This window comes from Mustela nivalis (genome assembly GCF_964662115.1).
Source record: "Mustela nivalis genome assembly, chromosome: 4".
NCBI lineage: Eukaryota > Metazoa > Chordata > Mammalia > Carnivora > Mustelidae > Mustela > Mustela nivalis.
In genome coordinates, this window is record NC_139023.1 from 112,479,676 (window position 1) to 112,500,097 (window position 20,422).

Genomic DNA, 20,422 nt, shown 5'->3' on the forward strand with positions numbered 1-20,422 from the left:
ACAACTTATTCAGACCTTTTAGCTGTCTGAATATGTTTAAGTATTTCAGAAATAATTCCGGTTCTGGCAATGATAAGGTAGTTTTTACTGAATTAACTCAATAAAGAATAACAATTATAAATTCTGTATCAAATTTAAAAACATAAATTAAAAAGACTGGTGATAAAACCAAAGGAAGGAAGAAACTGAAGGGTATCTGACTCTTGAAAAATGGTAATTGCATTAGGTGAGATCTACTTTTACACGGTTTATTTATTGAAGACCCACCTCAGTTTAGATGACAAGAGGTACTGGAGCTCAAACATAAAGACAGTGTCTTATAAGATTTAAGTGTCAGGAGATGGGAGCCTGAGGCAGTCAGGGTGGCCAGAAATTAAAAGCAAATCACAGACAGGAGGGAGTCATGGAAGAATGAGCCAAAAATTTGTGAATAAGCTTCCCTCAAGTCCTTGGTTGACTCCTAAACTGCACATGCATGAGGATAACTTTTTAAAAAATCAGCAGAAAGCAACAACCAGAAGACTGAAAGAGCTGAACAAAGATTATAATTACTGCTTATGACAGGGAAGATAGAGATAAAATTTTGAGTCTCTCTAAGTCACAAGGGTTTGATGAAAACCACAGGCTTTTCATAGAAACTCCAGAAGGCTATGCTTAAGAACATAAGGATTGCTAAAACCAATTGATTTTCCCCCAAAACTAAAGAAAATAAAAAAGACCTGGCTTAACAACATGTAAAACCGAAGATCCACAAGTTCAGGGGAAACCTATAATAACTAGCTACTAAAACAAAAATCAGTCCTCTTCAGAGTATGCAATCTCAGAGACATAATCTCAAGTGTTCATAATGTATCAACCACAATGGTCAGTATTCAATCAAATGTGACAAAATAGAAAATGAGAAGAATTAGAAAAATGTGATCTACGGTTAATAGAAAAAGTAGTGAACATAAGTCTATCTGGAGATGGCAAAGATGTTGAAAATGTAGCAGATAAGGACTCTGAAACACCTGTTATCAGTATGGTGAAGGATTTACAAGAAAAGATGATCATAAAAAGATATGGAATCTCAGAAGAGAAATGGAAATCACTTTTTAAAAAACTGACATTCTAGGACTGGAAAATAAGCTACCTAAAATAAAAAAAGTTTACAACATGAACTTAGCAGAAAATTGGAGACTGCAGAAGAAAGAATCAGTAAGTTTGAAAGCAGATCAAGACAAATAATTTAAAGTAAAAGTCAGAGAGTAAAAATATTTCAAGAAATTAAATAACACCTCAGTAACTTAGAGACAATATTAGGAGGTTTAACATGAATATTCTCCAAGCTTTAAAGAGAGAGGAGGAAGGGAAAAGCATAGAAAAAATAACTATAGAAAAATTGCCAACATTTACTAGATTATATGAAACTTATTTCGGAAACCCAGTGAATCCCTAGGAGTATAAATACAAGGAAAACCACATGTAGGCAGATCATAGTTACACATCAAAACATCAAAAATGAAAAAAAAATTGTACAAAAGCCAGCCCACACTAAAAAAAGGAACAAAAGTACAAATGATATCTGACTTCTCACCAGAAGAAATATATGGCAAAAAGACTACGGAAAGACACCTTTAAAATGTTTAACATTGAGAAAAACTGTTAACTCAGAGTTTTATGCATACTAAAAATAAAATTCAAAACAGGGCAATACAGACATTTTAAAGTTAAAAAAAAAGGGGGGGGGGTGAAATACACTTATAGGACTACACTTCAAGACATTCCAAAGGAAGTTCTTCTGAAGTAAATGATGTCAGGTGAGTGAACAGAAATGTAGAATTAACTGAAAAACCTTAGAAACAGTGGATAAATGGTTAAATACCAGAAACGTTTTTTCTCTCTATATTTATAAAAGAGAACTGAAAGTTTAAGTTAAAAAACTATTACATTTTACTCTGGAGTTCTGAAATAATTATTATGACAACAATAGCATAAAGGATAGGGTGGTATAAATGAAATTATATTGTTACAAATTTATACCTTTTCAAAAATGTGAAGTGGTATGATATTACACTAGATAGAATATGATAAAAACACATATTGTAATCTCTATACTAACCACACAAAGAGAAGTACAAAGAAATACAGTAAAAAGTCAAAAGAGAAAATAAAGTCAAATATGAAAAATATTCAATTAACCAAAAGAGAAACAAAAGAAGAAATAACAGAGAGAAAAATGGGACATACATAAATCAAATAGTGAATTATAAACCTAAACCGAACTATTCAAAAATTCATCAAAAACATAATAATTATAAGTGTGTGAGCACCTAATAGCAGATTCAAAAAAATTCAAAATCTGACAGAAATAGAGATAAACAAATAAAGAAGTTTAAGCACTCTTTGAAAAGTCAAAGAACAAGGAGAAATATAGTAGTAAGGATAGATCTACCTTACTTAGATCCTGAAACTAAATGATTAGCCCCTAATTGGTTTTGGGTTTTTTTGTTTTTGTTTTTGGGGTTTTTTTTTGCAAATAACACTGCATTTTTAAAAGAAAACAATGATATGAATTACATTGTGACTTCGGTGTGTATCATATACTGACAAAATATTTCGAGTATAAATTTGGCAAAAGTAAAGCCTTTTATAGATACTCTTCTGTTATATAAAATATTTTAAAATGTAGCTTTATTTTTCTCATCAGTTTTTCTCTACACAGAGTTCATAAAATAGTACTGGCTGCAGCTTTTGCACTCAACATTACCACTTAAACCTCTGCTTTGCACTTATTTTATATGAAATAAGCTTCTAGAAGTTACAGTTCAGTCATTGGTGATGGTTAGATAGGTAGATAGATAAGTAAATGCTTACCTTAAAGACTAGTTCTCCTACCAAGCCATTCCATGTCCCATCTTCTTGTGGGCTTCCATACTTGTGATCCGGTGCAACATAAATTTCATAGTTAAAACCCAGGTAGTTAGATAAGGCATCCAAAACATCAATGGAGAAGCCTTGGTATTTCTTCGGCTTACCCAAGACATTTTCAGAGACCATTACAAAAGGTTCTTCCTACATGGAAATAAGAGAAATCCTTGATGTCAATCTACAGTGCTCCCTGAAACCAAAAATTAATTCTTCAAAGAGTTTTGCTTATACACAACCTAAAAATTGCTTTTGAACTTTGAAAGAATTAACTTAAAAATATAACTTATATGTTATTAATGCGTCATAGTATTGAATAATGTTTAATCACTTAATTTCTTTTCATTTCTCATTTAATTACTACTATAACAAAAATTAGATGAAAGTGACTATAAAACTTCAGGGGCCATGAATTCATTATTCTTGTCACTCTAGGACCAATCTACAATTCAGCAATAATAAAATTAAATTTAAGAAACCATAAATTTTTTGTATCTTGAAGCATTTGTTATCTATATATGTCAAAAATATGTAAAATAATATTTTAACAGATAAACTCTACATAAACTCTCTGAAAAAAACCAAAAAATTCTAAGAACATATAGTTTAATGAAAATGTATAACATAACATTTACTTGGAATTATTTGATAAATAATTTTGAAATGTAGATATAACCACACATTTCATTGAAAAAACAGCTTGTCTATCACTGCTATAAAAATCCACTTAAGTTTTTGGCAAACTGTGTAATTTATTAAATTTAGCAAATTGGTTTCTGTTTCTACATCTTTTACCATTTTGAGTTTTTGTCCTCTTACAATTAACAAATAGGCTCCTTTCACTTTTTCCTGGTATTAAGGAAGCTCAATTGGTTTGAAACATGCTGGCAGACTATAGGAAATTAGATAATCTACTCCTAAATTTCTTAAATTTGTTCTGAAACCCCTCAGAGCAGTAATATTTACAGATAACCATATATATATACATATAAAACAGTAATATTTACAGATAACCATATATATACAGGCAGATTTTAACCTGCCTCGAGGGCTCTATGTCTATCTAGCCCAAATGTATACATATACATATATACACACATAATTATATGCATACATATGGGCTAGATAGACATATAGCCCTCCAGGCAGGTTAAAATCTATATATACATATATATGTATGCATACATATATATGTATATATGATTTTATCCTTGGATCATTTTTATCCTTGGATCATTTTTCTTTAGAGACTCACAGATGAATCTTCATTGAGATGTAAAATAACACTTTACTTTGGCTTTTAGTCAAAGATCCAAAGTAAGTGTCTTATAAAATCATTTCATCTATTATAAAAATATTGCCCACCATAACATTCAGTTTTCCCCTAAAAATACCATGAGATGAATTTTTGAATTTTTCAGAGTCAATAGGGTTTGTGCCCACTTCTAAATAATTAAAATAAGATAACTAATTATCTTGGTATCCCTTTTCACTTTGGACACCCAGAAAATCAGTTCTAAGTTTGAGGCTTATCTACAACTATGTTGATTTTGTGGTATTTGTAATATTTTTTAAATTTTGGTTTTCTAAACTAGTGACACTTTCTTTTTTTAAAAATGTGGTCTTGGTCTACTGTTTATATCTTACCTCAGAGTAAAATAAATCAATAAATAAAGGAGGTGACTGCTATTTGTTCCCAGGTAGTTGTTCTCTTCTGCACTAATTATATATACGTATATGCATATGTATATCTCTATCTATCTATCTATCTTTTTATATTAGCACCTGAGAAAAAAGACAATCTATAGTCTCCTTTTAGGCAAGGTGAGACCATGTGACTAATTCTGACCAATGGAATGTAAGCAGGTGTTTTGTGCAATTGTTCTTTCATCTTTCCTCTTTTTTTCCAACTGGAATGAGCACATAATTTCTGGGGCTCTGGTAACTGTTTTAAAGCACACAGAGTGGAAAAATAAGAAGAAGTCTATTCCCTTGAGATGTGAAATGCCATACCAGACCGTAACTTTCTAGGATTCTAGAATATAAGAAAAAAAGTAATTTCAGATTTTTTTTGTTGTCAAGCTCCTGATTGTTTTTCCATTACAACATTATTTGATGCTAATGAACACTATTAGATCAGTAGAAGAGAGGTTTTGGGAATGGATAAAAATTTCAAGTAATACTGATTTGTTTAATCCAAATGATGTCAAATGAGAGAAAAGTAAAAATTCAATCAATCCTTTAATATTATGTGTAAAATATAGAACATCTTAATGATTCTAAATATTTATGTATTTTAAAATATATAGTAATCTTTCAGATAATTGTCAGAATTTGTTACCAAACATTCAGTTATACAGACAAAACACAGACCTAGCCAACGACTATGCAATGCAATGTACAAATACTCTGAAGTAGGCCATGAGGTCATTAGAATCAGAATGAATTAAATAAACTCCAAAAAGAAGATCATATTCAGAAGCATGCCAATAAGAATAAAATTCTGTAATTTTAGAGTTAGAATTAGTCTACATTTTAAACATTTACTTATTGACAAACCAAAGTAAAGATGATTCAAAAGAGATCTTATTTGATTGATTCCTTTACCAGTAGTTTTGGACCATATACATTCTCTATTTATTCGTGGTCTTCAAAATCTAATAAATCTTTAAAGTTAAACAGCAATTTAATAAACAGAAAGCTGAATACCACTCTTCAGGATGATACTAAAACAATTAAGAATACTAATTAAATGTATTGCAAAACTAAAAGATCTATCTGGCAAAATATTATCCCAATATATGCTTTGATATGAAATATTGTTTTTTAATTTTTACTCTTGTCTCATTAAAACAGTTGTTCAATATGCTAAATTATATTTCCTTAATATGCTAAATTTTCCTTTCAAAATTATTTTTAATTTCAATATTACAAGTAAATACCCAGGCAAATGGATCCTTTCAAAGTTTTGTTGCCAAAGTCTGGTTCCAGAAAAATCAGCTGGAATTGATTAAAGGTCTAGAGTAAAAATGGCTATCCTAATGGTTCTTTTACAGATGACTGATGAATTATTAATGAACATGGTCTTCAAATTTTATGACCCAAATAAACTTTTATTACATCCTATCACTTCTCTTCTGAATAGATGTTTTTAGACTTTGTTTTTAAGCTCTTTAACAGATTAGGATCACTATTCGTACATCCTACCTCAGACCAGTTATGCTTTATGAGGACAATCAGCCAATATATTGGACAGGTAAACATAGCAATAGAAATTAGATTGAAGGTCTAGGACCTATAGTAGAAAAAATAGTTTCTCTTCCCTATGGCAATACTGAACGTGGTTGAATCATTTTTATCTATATACCTATTTCCAAAATTTATTCATTCTTTGACTTACCTATTTAACATGAATTGAGCATCTACAGCATCAAGTTACTACACTCAGTGTAGTGAGTGTAGTACCCACTATACTCGATACTGTAGAAAGTCATGGCCACCACTTCCAAAATAATCACAGTTTGGAAAAAGCCACATACTCAAAAAATATAACATAAAACAAAAGCAACATACACTGCAACTATTAAACACAAGACACCAGAGAAACACAACAGAAAGTATTAAAAAAAAAAAAAGAAAAGAAAAGGAAACCTTCATTTTGGGAGTTACTGGCTATGGACTATTTTAACAGATAAGAAAAATTTCAATTCAAGATCACACAGAAGGTTACAGAATAGAAAGTCATCATAAATCATTTTACTTCAACTCCATCTCTTTGGACCTCAAATTTTTCAACCCTTGGATTAAAACCTAGGTCTTAATAATCTGTCTCAAATTTTAATGCAATTTAAAGTGGTATGAAACTGGAAGAGATTTCTGATGCATGCCAGAAAATAAATAAATAAATAAATCTGTAGTACTCTCTGGAGAAAATATCTGCATTTTAGGTCTTACATTATTCCTTTAAGCAATTGTTTAAACAATGTTCAAAACAGAAGTCAAAGATACCATGTAAAAGGAAATTCTATTTCACATATACAAATGTGGAAATAATATACAAAAGAAATAGATCTTTCAAGAACTCTGATACTGAAATTTTCAGATCCATATTATAAAAATTGTGTTACCATACTAGAACAAATTGACAAGGGACAAATTGACAGGAAATTGGAAAGCACATGAAATGTCATTGCACAATCTGAAAAGAACTAAACAGAAATTTAAGAATCAGTAAAGAGAATGTCCGAAGTTAAGAATTTAATAACTGAGTTAATCAGAAGATTAGAAACAGAGGAAGAGAGAATTAGTGACTTGTAATACTTCAGAATTAATACCCGTAGTGCAAAGGAATAAACAACTAGAAAATCTCAAAGCAAAAGTAAAGAGATGAGAAGCAGAAAGAGAAATAGTCTGATAATCTCAAATATTGCTAAGGATATGAAGAAATGGGAGTTGTCATTTACTATTGCTGGATGTTTAAATTGGTTCAATACTTTAGAAAATGTCCTGACATATCCAGCAAAGAATGGATATTTACAGGCAAATTAGTTTTGCCTGTTTTTGAGTGTTACATATTTATCTAGGATGAAGATATGTACAGCAATGTTCCAACCATTTTACTCCTTGGGTATGAACACTTACGAGAATCCTGGGCATCAAAATGTATACCCGAGAATGTTTATAACAACACTGTACATAATAGCCCAAATCTGGGAATAATAAAAATCCAAATGTCCATCAATGTGGAAAAGATAAATCTCCTGTGGTATATGGATCCAATATGGATCCAATGTATATGGATCCAATGTAACCACATTAATCCAATGTGGTATATGGAACCAATATAATGTAATCCAATGTAATACTAAACAGCTTAAAATTTAAGAACCTAGAGCTATACAGAGTAGCACAAATGGACTTTTAAAAGAATAATGTTGGGTGGAAAAAAAAAAAACAATACTTGAAGAAAACAGTCGGATTCCATTTTTTAACATTCATAAACAGGTAAAGTTAATTGTGTATTTAAGGATTTACATGCAGGTGGAGATACCATAAAGAAAATGAGGGAAGTGATCACCTCTGGGTGATTAGCTCCGAGACGCTGGGGAGGATATCATCAGAAAGATGCACAAGGAAAGTTGGCTTCTGTCATAATGATAGCCTTCTATTTTTTGATCTGTACAGTGGTTGCCTGGTTGTTACTTAATTTTTCATTCATTAATGTCTGAGCTTTTTTCTGTATGGAAGTAATATTGCAATATAAACAAAAATAAAGAAAAAGTATGTTAAGTGAGACCACATAATGGAGGGCATTGAAGCCATATGAAGTTTTTGCCTTTTATTTGGAAAGGAGCTGGAAATTTGTGGAAGGAAAACAGCCTGATCAGAAAGTAATTTTGAGAACAACATATAGAATAACTTGTGGCAGAAGCAAGGTCTAGGGGTCCTTTGCAACAATGCAGATGAATGACAGGAGATTATAGCCTGTGCCTATTTAACATATATTTCCAAAGTATGTACAGGTGGCTTTGAGTCTTGTATTACAGTGATGGCGGGTTGGGGAGGAGGGTAGAAATGACAAAATCCTGCCTTTAAAATTCATTTTCCAGAAATTAGTTTCAAAGAGTATTAATAAAACTGAGCTTAAGCCAGTGAAAACCTGTCCACCTATTAAAAGAAAATAAATTGCAGATTTCGATTTGCTGATCATTTGGATGACAGATTCTCTAAACACAATCCACAGCAACTGGAATAAACAAAGCTTTCACAGAATGCCTGTAGTTATCAGTCTAAGCACATTAGCACGAGGATCCACAGACTTGCTTGTAGAAAAGAGTATTTCAGTGGTTTGATAATTTTCATATTAGCAGGGATTTATTCACATCACTTGTTGGGTTATTAGATAATAACTTCATAATTCTGAATTTGTATTCAGTCACTTAAAAAACCTCATGCTAATTGCTTAGTTGATTTACAACACTGTTTGCCACTTGCAGATTTTGTAGTTAATTCCCGTATTTTAATAACTATGCAATTTTGTTTGCTAGTGATAGAGTTGGAAAAAAGCTTCTGACATTGCTGATAGGCTCAAGCGACAAGCTCTATTGCCAAGACTTTCCGAGAGCTGTTTAGAGGTTTTAATATGCACAACCTCACAGAACACGAGGATGGCCAAAACTAGGAATGAGTCACTAGAAATTCCTTACAATTCTGCTCACACGTACAGCTCAAAGACATTAAAAAGGGAAAAAGAATATTTCTTAATGGCCTGCTTAAAATTTTTTTTTTCCTCATAAAACATGCCTCTGGCCGAAGCAAACAAGAGTTGTCTTTATGCACAGTGTGAGCTTATATTTTGCTTAGGGATGATACATTCCACTTTGAGATGGGCAAAACTATGACCACCATTCTCCTTGGAAAGGCATCATTTTTTTTTTAATATTTCTAAATTTTATTTATTTATTTATTTATTATAAACATATAATGTATTTTTATCCCCAGGAGTACAGGTCTGTGAATCACCAGGTTTACACACTTCACAGCACTCATCATAGCACACACCCTCCCCAATATCCATAACCCCCTCCCCCTCTCCCAACCCCCCTCCCCCCAGGAATCCTCAGTTTGTTTTGTGAGATTAAGAGTCACTTATGGTTTGTCTCCCTCCCAATCCCATCTTGTTTCATTTATTCTTCTCCTACCCCCTTAAACCCCATGTTGCATCACCACTTCCTTGTATCAGGGAGATCATATGATAGTTGTCTTTCTCCAATTGACTTATTTCGCTAAGCATGATACCCTCTAGTTCCATCCACGTCGTTGCAAATGGCAAAATTTCATTTCTTTTGATGGCTGCATAGTATTCCATCGTGTATATATACCACATCTTCTTTATCCATTCATCTGTTGATGGACATCTAGGTTCTTTCCATAGTTTGGCTATTGTGGACATTGCTGCTATAAACATTCGGGTGCAGGTGCCCCTTCGGATCACTATGTTTGTATCTTTAGGGTAAATACCCAGTAGTGCAATTGCTGGGTCATAGGGTAGTTCTATTTTCAACATTTTGAGGAACCTCTATGCTGTTTTCCAGAGAGGTTGCACCAGCTTGAATTCCCACCAACAGCATAGGGGGGTTCCCCTTTCTCCACATCTTCGCCAGCATCTATCATTTCCTGACTTGTTAATTTTAGCCATTCTGACTGGTGTGAGGTGATATCTCATTGTGGTTTTGATTTGTATTCCCCTGATGCCGAGTGATATGGAGCACTTTTTCATGTGTCTGTTGGTCATCTGGATATCTTCTTTGCAGAAATATCTGTTCATGTCTTCTGTCCATTTCTTGATTGGATTATTTGTTCTTTGGGTGTTGAGTTTGCTAAGTTCTTTATAGATTTTGGACACTAGACCTTTATTTGATATATCATTTGCATATATCTTCTCCCATTCTGTCAGTTGTCTTTTGGTTTTGTTAACTGTTTCTTTTGCTGTGCAAAAGCTTTTGATCTCAATGAAATCCCAATAGTTCATTTTTGCCTTTGCGTCCCTTGTTGGAAAAGCATCATTTTTTATAGGCCACATATGAAGATTTGAAACTTCTCTAAGTTACAAAGGCTAATGGTATGGAATTTGTTATTAAAAACATATAGAGATACCAGGATAGTAAAGCAAACGTGAACAACCTCTACAGAGGAATAAATAATCTGGGTAGTGTAAAGGTAGTGTAAAGAATGTCTGAGTTGTGTGGAGAGAAGAAAAGAGGTCACAGGGCTATGCAATGAAAATATCTTTAAAAACGCTCTTGCAAAAAAATAGAGGAGCAAATATTTAGAAAATATCACACTAACATATCTTTCAAAATCCTTGCAAAGTATTTTTATCATGCAACATTCAGGTTACAAATCATAGAAGTAACCTTAAAAAGCAATCCTAGGGATCCCTGGGTGGCTCAGTCAGTTAAGTGCCTACCTTCTGCTCAAGTCATGATTCCAGTGTCCTGGGATCAAGCCCCACATCAGGGCTCCCTGCTCAGCAGGGAGTCTGCTTCTCCCTCTCCCTCTGCCTGCCACTCCACCTGTTTGTGCTCTCTGTCGAATAAATAAAATCTTAAAAAAAAAAAGCCATCTTAACTTCCTAAAACTATATCTTATTATTTCTGATTCCTATTTTGTAAATAATTAAATGGCAAAAAAATACTTTAAATTAACATGAAGTTAAGGCTATCAGTATGCAAAGTAATTCATTTTTAAAAATAATATATTTGATTTTATACATTGCTTTCAAATCCTGAAATGGTTACATCTTAGTGACTTATAGGCTAAATGGAGAGTGACAAAATGAAACCAAAAAGCGTTCGTTTCGTTTTCATGAGAATGTAAAAGAAATATAGAATGTGGTAACGGAATACAAGGTTACCAAGGACAATATGCAATCACAAAAATCCCAAGTACATTAATTCTCATTTATTGATTTTCCCTAGCCTGCACTTGAAAATATGTTTTAGGAGACTAAGATTTTATGGACCAAATGATTATCATATACAAACTTAGAAATACCAGGCTCTCAATTTACTTTCTGACCACTAGATAACATTTTTTGTTTGTTTGGCCCAAATCTTCATTATTTTGCTCAACTTAACACCTATGTGAATACCCACATGCAAGAGTCAATTCTATTCTATAAGCATTGTTAAAAGTTTACTAGGTGCAAAGTACTTCATAAGCACAGTTATCCCCAAAAAAGGTATCAAGAACATGTTTTGAGATCTAGCATATTGCAACTACAAGAAGTGAGTGGCTATACCAAATATAAGAAATCTACAAAAATATTAAACTGAAGGACTTGGTAACATTTGACTTCAGAATGATGATATTTACAAACTCTCTCGTTGATATATCATGTTCCTGTTAAAATATTGCCAAGAACAGTAATATTAATAAATGTCAGCTGAACCTTATAAGACTCTTTTTCCATCAGGATATAAAAGCATTTAATAAATGCAGACTAACACTAATTAAATACCAGAATATAATGAAAGCCATATAAAATTAAACTTGGAATGTTTATGACTAGTGTTTTTTGTTTTTGTTTTTGTTTTTTGAAAGAGAGAGAAAGCATGAGAGTGAGCAGGATTATGGAGAAGGGCAGAGAGAGAATCTTAATCAGGCACACCCAACAAAGAGCCTGATGGAGGGGTCGATCTTACGACCCTGAGATCATGACCTGAGCTGAAATCAAGAGTCAGATGCTTTAACTAACTGAGCTATTCAGGCATCCCTGACAAGTGGTATTTTTAACCAAAATAATATTACTTACAGGAACATAACAGAAATTCATATTTTTTAAGTCATTCAAAAGAGTGTTAATGCTGGGCTTTATTTAAGAACGTGCTAGTGAATAAGCAAACAAGAGACAGACATCTCTATCCTTCTAGGCCTACATCATAATAGGAGCAATAGACAATAAATAAAGTAAGTATTATATATGTTATGTCAGGTGGTGATAAGTACTATACGGGAAAATGAACCACATAATGAGAATAAAAAGCATGTGAGAAAAGGCAGTACCTTCAATCAGGAAAAGCCTCTGTAGAAAGAGCATTCCAGACTGAAAAAAGAGTAAGTGCAAATGTGTCGGGCAGGTGTTTCTCCTGCAAATGTGTCAGGCAGGTGTTTCTCTGCCATGTGGGAGAGAAGAGGGACACTGGTATGGCAGGAACCCAGGGAGCTAGAGTCAGATAAGGAATGTTTGAGAAGTAATGGGTGGGGGCCAGATGGAGCCTAAACAGAGCTTTTAAACTTGTAATGACTTGAGCTGTTAATTCCGCTGAGACAGACAGCCTGATGGGTTCCAGGCAGAGGAGGGACATGACCTAATATGTTTAACAGTTTACTGGACAGTTGACTTTTACTACTGAAGAAAGATTGGAAAGAATAAGACAGAAGCCAGGAGATCAGTTACGAATCCTTTGCCGCAAACCAGAAGTGAGCTGATCATAACTTGGTAGGAAAATGGATTTGATGAGAAATAATTGGATTCTCAGTAATTCTTAAATGTAGAGCTAATGGGATTCATGGATATACTGAATGTGAGGTTTTAAGTTTTTAGTGGGAAGCGATGTAATGCTATGCCATACACCCTAGAGAACCTCAGTAGAGGCATCAGTCTTCAGAAGAAGATGGACTTCTGAGACTCTCCTTGAAGGTTTTTTATTTGGGGTATATATCATAATTCTATTAATGGAATTAAAATGTTCTTTTTCTTTAAAATATTTTATTTATTTATTTGGGAGAGAGCAACAGAGAGTGCACAAGCAGGTGAGGGGTGGCAGCAGAGGCAGACAGAGAAGGAGACTCCCCATGAGCAGGGAGCCTGACATGGAACTCGATCCCAGGACTCTGAGATCATGACCTGAGCCAAGGGCAGAAACTTAACTGACAGTGTCACCCAGGTGCCCAGGAATTCAAACTCTCAATCAATAGACTAAAGTCTTCAAGGTGAATGTTCAATATGGAATCAAAGGTAGTATTTTGTAAAAACCTACAGTACTGAATACAAAATTAATACACATTCAAATTTAATAGAAGAAAGCATGAAAATGTATACTTTCTTTTTTTTCCCTGCATATTTGTGACTCATATAATCAGTTAAAAGGGAAATTATATTTATTGGAAGCAACTGTAATCATTAAAATTTTCATCTTTTTTTTAAAGATTTTATTTATTTATTTGAGAGAGAGAGAGAATGAGAGAGAGATCGTGAGAAGGGAGAGGGTCAGAGGGAGAAGCAGACTCCCCATGGAGCAGGGAGCTCAATGCAGGACTCGATCCCGGGACTCCAAGATCATGACCTGAGCCAAAGGCAGTTGCTCAACCAACTGAGCCACCCAGGTACCCTATCATCATATTTAAGATTAAATTTTAAAGGGACAAAATGCAATAGCAAACACTGAGAGTGAAGTGTTTATTTTTGTTCTCTTAAAACACCTTTGGAAAATATAAACATTAAAATAAGATGAGTTATTTTATTTATTGCTCATCAGACTGGCAAAGATTAAAAAGAATGTTAATGTTTACTAACAAGCGTGTGAAGAAACAGGCTTTCTTATACACCACTTATGTGAGCTAAATTTGCAACAGCTTTTCAAGAAAACAAATTCACAGTAGGAAAGCAAATGTCTCAAATTTTCATATTATTTCTTCTGGTAATTTTACATAAGAGGGTAATCATAAATAAACACACGTATATATCTAAAAAAATGTTCATTGCAACTTCTACAGTGAGAACTTGAAAACAAAGGAAATGCTCAACGATTACAGATTTTTTTTTTTAAAAGTATCTGCATGATCAATGAGTACACAGCGCATTCAGTCATCGACCTCAGAGTCTCCATGCCCTGGCACCTAGCCCTCTGCTCAGAGTTAGGCTGCAAGTTGTTTTCTTAAACCAAGAATAACATTTTTTACGTTTGCGATTGGTTTGTTTTTGTTAGTCTTCTAGGAGATTAAAAATATCACTTTAAAAGCGTTGTTTTCCTTTGCATTCCCATATATTTCAGTGAATGGGAAAGAAAAATGTTGAGTTTCAGTTGGCATGTTGGGAATTATATAAAAGGGTGGATAAATTAATGGAAGTCTGAAGCAAGCATAAAGATAATTCATCAAGTAGATGGGGGAAATATTGATCACATTTGCTGTATAAAAACTATTTACATTAAGAATGTTCATTCATATATTACTAAATAGGAAGGAAATGTACAAAACTACTTGTGAGTGTGTGTCTTAATTCATGTTATAGCAAATCACCATGAACTAAGTGGCTTAAACAATACTTATTTTGCACAGTTCTGGAGACTAGGAAGTCTGAGAACAAGGTGTCAGTAGATTTAGTGCCTAATGAGGGGTTTGGTTGCCCCACCTCATTTGGCAGAGACCAGAGAGACCATCATTCTTCTGTCTCCTCTCATGCCCTACTTGCTCTCAAAGGCCTCACCTAAAAATACCATCACATTGGGGATTAAGCGCACATGAATTTTCAGTCCATAGCAATGTGTAGTTTAAAATTTGAAAAATAATGATAGTAATAATAGCAGCAAAGGTCTGTATACAAATTACTACATGCTGGGCATTTTTCAAATGCTTTTTGTATATTTATGCCCAATAGGCCTGTGAGTTTAGAATTATAATTATCTCCATTATTATGAGTAAAGTAACTTCATTTTGTTTAGTTAGTAAGTGACAGACACCAAAATTTTAGTAAGTTTGTGATGGAAGAATTACAAAATGATTTGTTATTATTTTTCGTTTTTCACATTTTCTAAGTTTTTGTTACTGAATATTTAATACTGCAACACTTGTTTGATACATCAGTCTAAAGTATGAGGGGGAGGCCAGGGTTAGCAATAAAAATCTGTTTGTAGTTTTCAAGAAAGTAAGTGAAGTCATTTAGGTTTAAAGAGCCAAAAATGGAATTCCTGAAGAAGACAGTCCAGTGAAAGAGGTAGGAGAACAGAGAGGTCAGAAGAGAAACAGCAGAAAACACTGCTAGAGGACTCAAGAGAGGGCAGAGCTTCAAGGAATAAGTTGGCAGTGGTTTCTAACATAGGTAATAGGTACAGAAAATGTCCATCTCATTTGTCAAGTATGAGATCATGACGACCTTTTGAAAAGCACTTTCTTTGGAGAAGTCAAGATAGAAATCCAATTTCAGTGGTTGGAGAATAAAAAAAATGAAGTAGACACAAAACTAGCCACAGACACTGACATGAGAAATCATTAGTAGAATAAAGGGAGTTCAAGGTCAAAGAATGCTTTTTTTACTCAAAACATACTTCAGGTGAAGGGAAGAAGCAAATAAAAAGTACCAACAATAATAATGAGGCCTGTGCTCATTCTTATCACTTGACGTTCATCACCTCACGTAGTTCTTGGAATGCTCCAGTGTTGTTATTGCCATTTTATAAATAAGAGAACTGAAATTTGGAATAGAATAAATAAATAATGTGCCTGCATTCACAAACTAGTGAGAAAGATTGAAATTTGAATCCAAGTGTTGTCTGATACTAAAGTCTGTATTTTTAACTATTAATTTAGGCTGCTTTTATCTGTATTTTGGTGCATTCCCATGCATAGGGGGTGGGGAACGAAGGGCATAAACTACTTGGCAGATGTCAGAAAAAAACAAAAAACAAAAACTTGGTCTTTTAACACATGGTGGTGTCTCAATCACTCAATCAATCTCTCTCTCATTCCCTTTCTGCACTCTAAAATTCCTTTTTATTTCTAAAGTAATTTAAAAGTTCTTCTTCTGATTCACACTTTAACTTTAGTCAGCTTGATGGGATCACTGTTTTAGCACAAAGATTATTTTAAAGTGAAAACATTTAAAATCTTATTTGAACTTCCCTTATCTGACTAAAGCAGAGACTTCTGAAAGTGTATATGCCACTTACCCTACTCCAAGGGAGTTTCCAGTAAATTCCAGGAAGGAGGCTTTTCATTCCCTTTAGTATTAAACAAACAATAGACCCTTCCATACTTTCCTTTTGGAAGCCCTAACCCATTGTTAATCTGCCTATCACACATTCATGCACAAGCTCTCAAATGTTGGAACCTAGAGGGTAGAGGAAGTTTTTCTCCCAACAGTCCCAAGCTTTTTTTCTGAATAAAGATGGTCTCTTCCTTAAAAGGAAATCTGGAGAGAACAAGACACCTAATAATTTCACTAAGCCCTCTCTACACCCTCTGTGGAAAATGCACTCACTATTTCAGCCACTGGCCTGCCCGATCTAAGGTTTTAAGAATAAGGTGACAGGTTGTCTATTTCTAGTGAACTGAATGCTTTCTGGAGGATGTACCTTTTCTTTTGATCTTATTAGGAAGCACAGTGGGAAACGTAAAAGAAAAGATCTCCTGTTTAGAGGGCAGAAACATAACAGTAGAAAGCAGAAAGGTGCTGATATTTAAAAGCAAGAAACAAATCTGTGGGGATTTACAAAATGTAGAGAAGTCTGAACTTTTAGCTACAAAGACTATATTCTATGTTTCACAAATTAATAAGCATATAGAGAAGATTACCTGAAATGTTATTAAAATTAATAATAAGACATATAAAAATGACCTCTGTGCCACCTCTTACCAGGACTATGGATATGAATTACAGTTTTGAATTAATTATGGGGATACAAAAAAGGAATTAGAGGTAGGTTCTGATAATTTACTGGAATGTGTAAAGATGCAGAAAAAAATTTTTTTTCATTGCTATATTTGATAGAATACTTAGCCTATACCAGCCCTAACACCTCTCTGTGGAATCCTCCATTGGAGAGCAAAAGTCACTTAAGAATGTCAAAAAATAACATTGGTCCTATTTATTCTTGCATTCCTCAAGGAGATACTCTAGTGGTGTTCCTAAATGTAATACTATGTGTGTTAAAATGCATCTTAGTTCTTGGAGTTGATTACCAAAGGTCGTTCTTAAAATTTGAAAGGACTAATAAAACAAAAGTGAGATATTCTTCAAACTCTTTGTTCTTGAGTGATCACTTTTTTATTCTCCTTGACTTTTAAAAAGTAAAGAACCTTGCTTTCAAATGCTAATCGGTTGCTTCTTTATTCCCCCAGAGACTTCAGACCATTCTGCTTCAAATCTTCATTTTCTTGAGTGCTTTATTGACCATGGTCTTGGAGATTACATGTAGTTCAGAACAACATACAGCTTGTTATTTTTAACTGAACTGTGGAGCACACTAATGTACATAAGGATCAATGGGGAAAAATAGTTTGAATAGTCCATTTTCCCATTTCAAATTATCATGCTATTAGCAATGGTTAAAAATAAAAGAGAGATAGAAAAAAAAAAAAAAAACTTAAAATCTACCCAAGAGGGGCACCTGGGTGGCTTAGTGGATTAAAGCCTCTGCCTTCAGCTCAGGTCATGATCCCAGGGTCCTGGGATCTAGCCCCAGCATTGGGCTCTCTGCTCAGCAGGGAGCCTGCTTCCTCCTCTCTCCTCTCTCTGCCTGCCTCTCTGCCTTCTTGTGATCTCTGTCTGTCAAATAAATGAATAAAATCTTTTAAAAAAAAATCTACCCAAGAAAAAAATCCTTAAAAAATATAATGTTTGTTTTCTCCCGCTAACATCCATCTTCCAGAGAACCTGAAATTCCTTGCTAAAAGATTTTAAACATGCAAGAATCACAAATTCTGCGCAGTTTCCAACATGATCACCTTTTTTTTTTCCAGGTTAAAATAATCAGTACAGTTTACATGGAGATGCCGTGAAACGACACCTTACAACCCAAACCTCTTTGTATTTTAACTGATCATTAAAAAACCCAAGAGGTGTATTTTGAACCAGTATGCATTTGCCTTCCTTTCCTTGACCAACTTTTCCATTTCTGGGGCCTCCATGCAGTATGGTGATTCTCTCCTTGACTGACTCCTACCTCCCTAGAGAGAGCTGAATTTTAGTAGCTGTTGTGTTCTAGAAGCTGACAGATGAGTAAGCTAGTCCCACGCTGAATGCTTTTTGGAGGTAACTCTTCTCGTTTCAGCCTACCCTAGAGTCCCATTTAGTACAATGAATAGTGATTTAATAAATGGTCCTCTATTGGTCAAAACCTGTTACTATCTCTGTGAAAGAATCTGAATCTCACGTGAGGTCCAGCTTCCTCACTGACATCCAACTCCATGACTCTTTGAGAGGCACTGGGAAAGCACACTAGGTTTTCTCAAAATTTATTTCTTTTGTAAACAGAAACCTAATTATTCATTTTATAATGATTTATAATTAGATTTTTATATAATTTATTATATATTATATATATATAATAACATATAATTATTCATTTTAATTCAAAACCATTTTTCTCTATTTATTGGGAAGATGTCTAAAACATAAGCAAAGAGATCCTGTGACTTTTTCTTTTTCTTTTCTTCTTCCTTTCTTCTTATTCTTTTTTTTTTTTTTGCATCTGTTTACCCAAGGCTAATTTAGGTCAGCAATAAAACAGCAACATCAATGTGCTATTGAAGTTCAGAGGTGGCAGATGAATATGCATCTTCCTAATAAAAAGAGGGACCTTTTGAGAGATCAGGGCAACATTTAAGACACCAAAATAGCAAGATACATGAGACTATGCCACTTAATAGCTATATAAGTTATATACTTAAATATCTATTAATTGTTACATAATTCAAAGATAAACATATGCTTTTCTCATATCCTTTTAAGGTCTTGGTAGAATAAGATCCTCCCCCTCCCCCGCCTCAACACAGGCACAAAACAAAATCTTTCTCAAAAGTCTCTACATCATATGTGAGTTCTGGGACTTGATCTGCTTCCTGTCATTCTTTGCCCAGCTTTGTATAGTTTCTCTGTATGCATTTACAACTTATTACTCAGCCAAGACTTAAAATTTCTGCAAGTATTCTCCTTGACAGCTCTCTCTTTTCCAGAACATGTCCCTAAATTACCAGCCACCTCAGCCTTCCCAAACTTAGATCTCTAATTTCTAAACTCAGTAAGGCTGATAAACTCTGTTTTGGATCTATATCCCTGTTTCTCCAGTATGGAAATTCCCACCAGCCAGAAATCTGGGGTGATTATTAGGATCATTTTGTTGCCTCCAACCTCTTAACCATCAGGATTCTTTTTTATCTACTAACCAATATTTGAAAGTTTTTTTTTTTTTTCCATCCATCGCTCTGTTTTCTAGTTGTTTATTACAGAGACTTAGTCTAGTAATCCTTACTCCCTCATGGATGGTTAGGGAGTCAGACAAACATAAATTCAACACTTATTTTTATCAGTGCTTATTTTTGCCAACTTGAAGAAGTTATTTAATTAGTTCTAAGTCTCAGTCATATCACGAAAATGCAAATAAGAAACTTAAGGGCTCCATGAAGACAGGCGATTTTAAAATACCAAGAATAAGATTTATTAGTAAGTGTGCTCTAAGTGTTAGCTGGTAACATTATCTATAAGCTTTAATGATTATTAATTCATTAATAGGATCCTTTGTAACTCCAAAGAGAAAAATCTATATCAGAGACATGTCTCTGTTTTTTATTCTTTTTATTTTTATTCATTTTTTATTTTTATACTCATGTTCATTTCTGAGGAACTGTATATAGGACTGGTTTAGTGTTGTAACTGTACTAAAATGATTGCACTGGCGAAAGCTGAAAACTTCAAGGTCACTTTAACATTTACTTTCTTTCAGATGCAGTGGAATAATGCAATTTGAAAGTAAAGTATAACACAGGTCATATAATTTTGGTTAGAATACTGCAGAAGTAATGGAAGTTAATATAGACCCACGGTGCCTACATCTTTGAATTTGCAAATGCTCTGTCAATTTCTTTCTAAACATCTAGAGACAAATAGTAAATCTATTTTTCATAAGTTAAGTTATATGACACGTCTCTGAAATATTTATTCATTGTTTAGTCCAAGAATTCAGGTTTCAGCTTCCAAAAGGAAAAATGTCAGATCATGCATGGTTACCTCAGT

The 20,422-nt window shown here is 33.7% G+C and overlaps 1 protein-coding gene across 4 annotated transcripts in view; it reads right to left on the reverse strand.

The window, feature by feature from the left end:
• Positions 1-20,422, reverse strand: part of GRID2 (glutamate ionotropic receptor delta type subunit 2) — a 1,513,029-nt gene that overhangs the window by 355,505 nt on the left and 1,137,102 nt on the right. For all 4 annotated transcript variants that reach the window (XM_082728077.1, XM_082728076.1, XM_082728074.1 and 1 more), the window contains one exon: positions 2,857-3,054. In XM_082728077.1, coding sequence (XP_082584203.1) covers positions 2,857-3,054 — 198 coding nt within the window. The remainder of the gene's footprint in view (positions 1-2,856; positions 3,055-20,422) is intronic.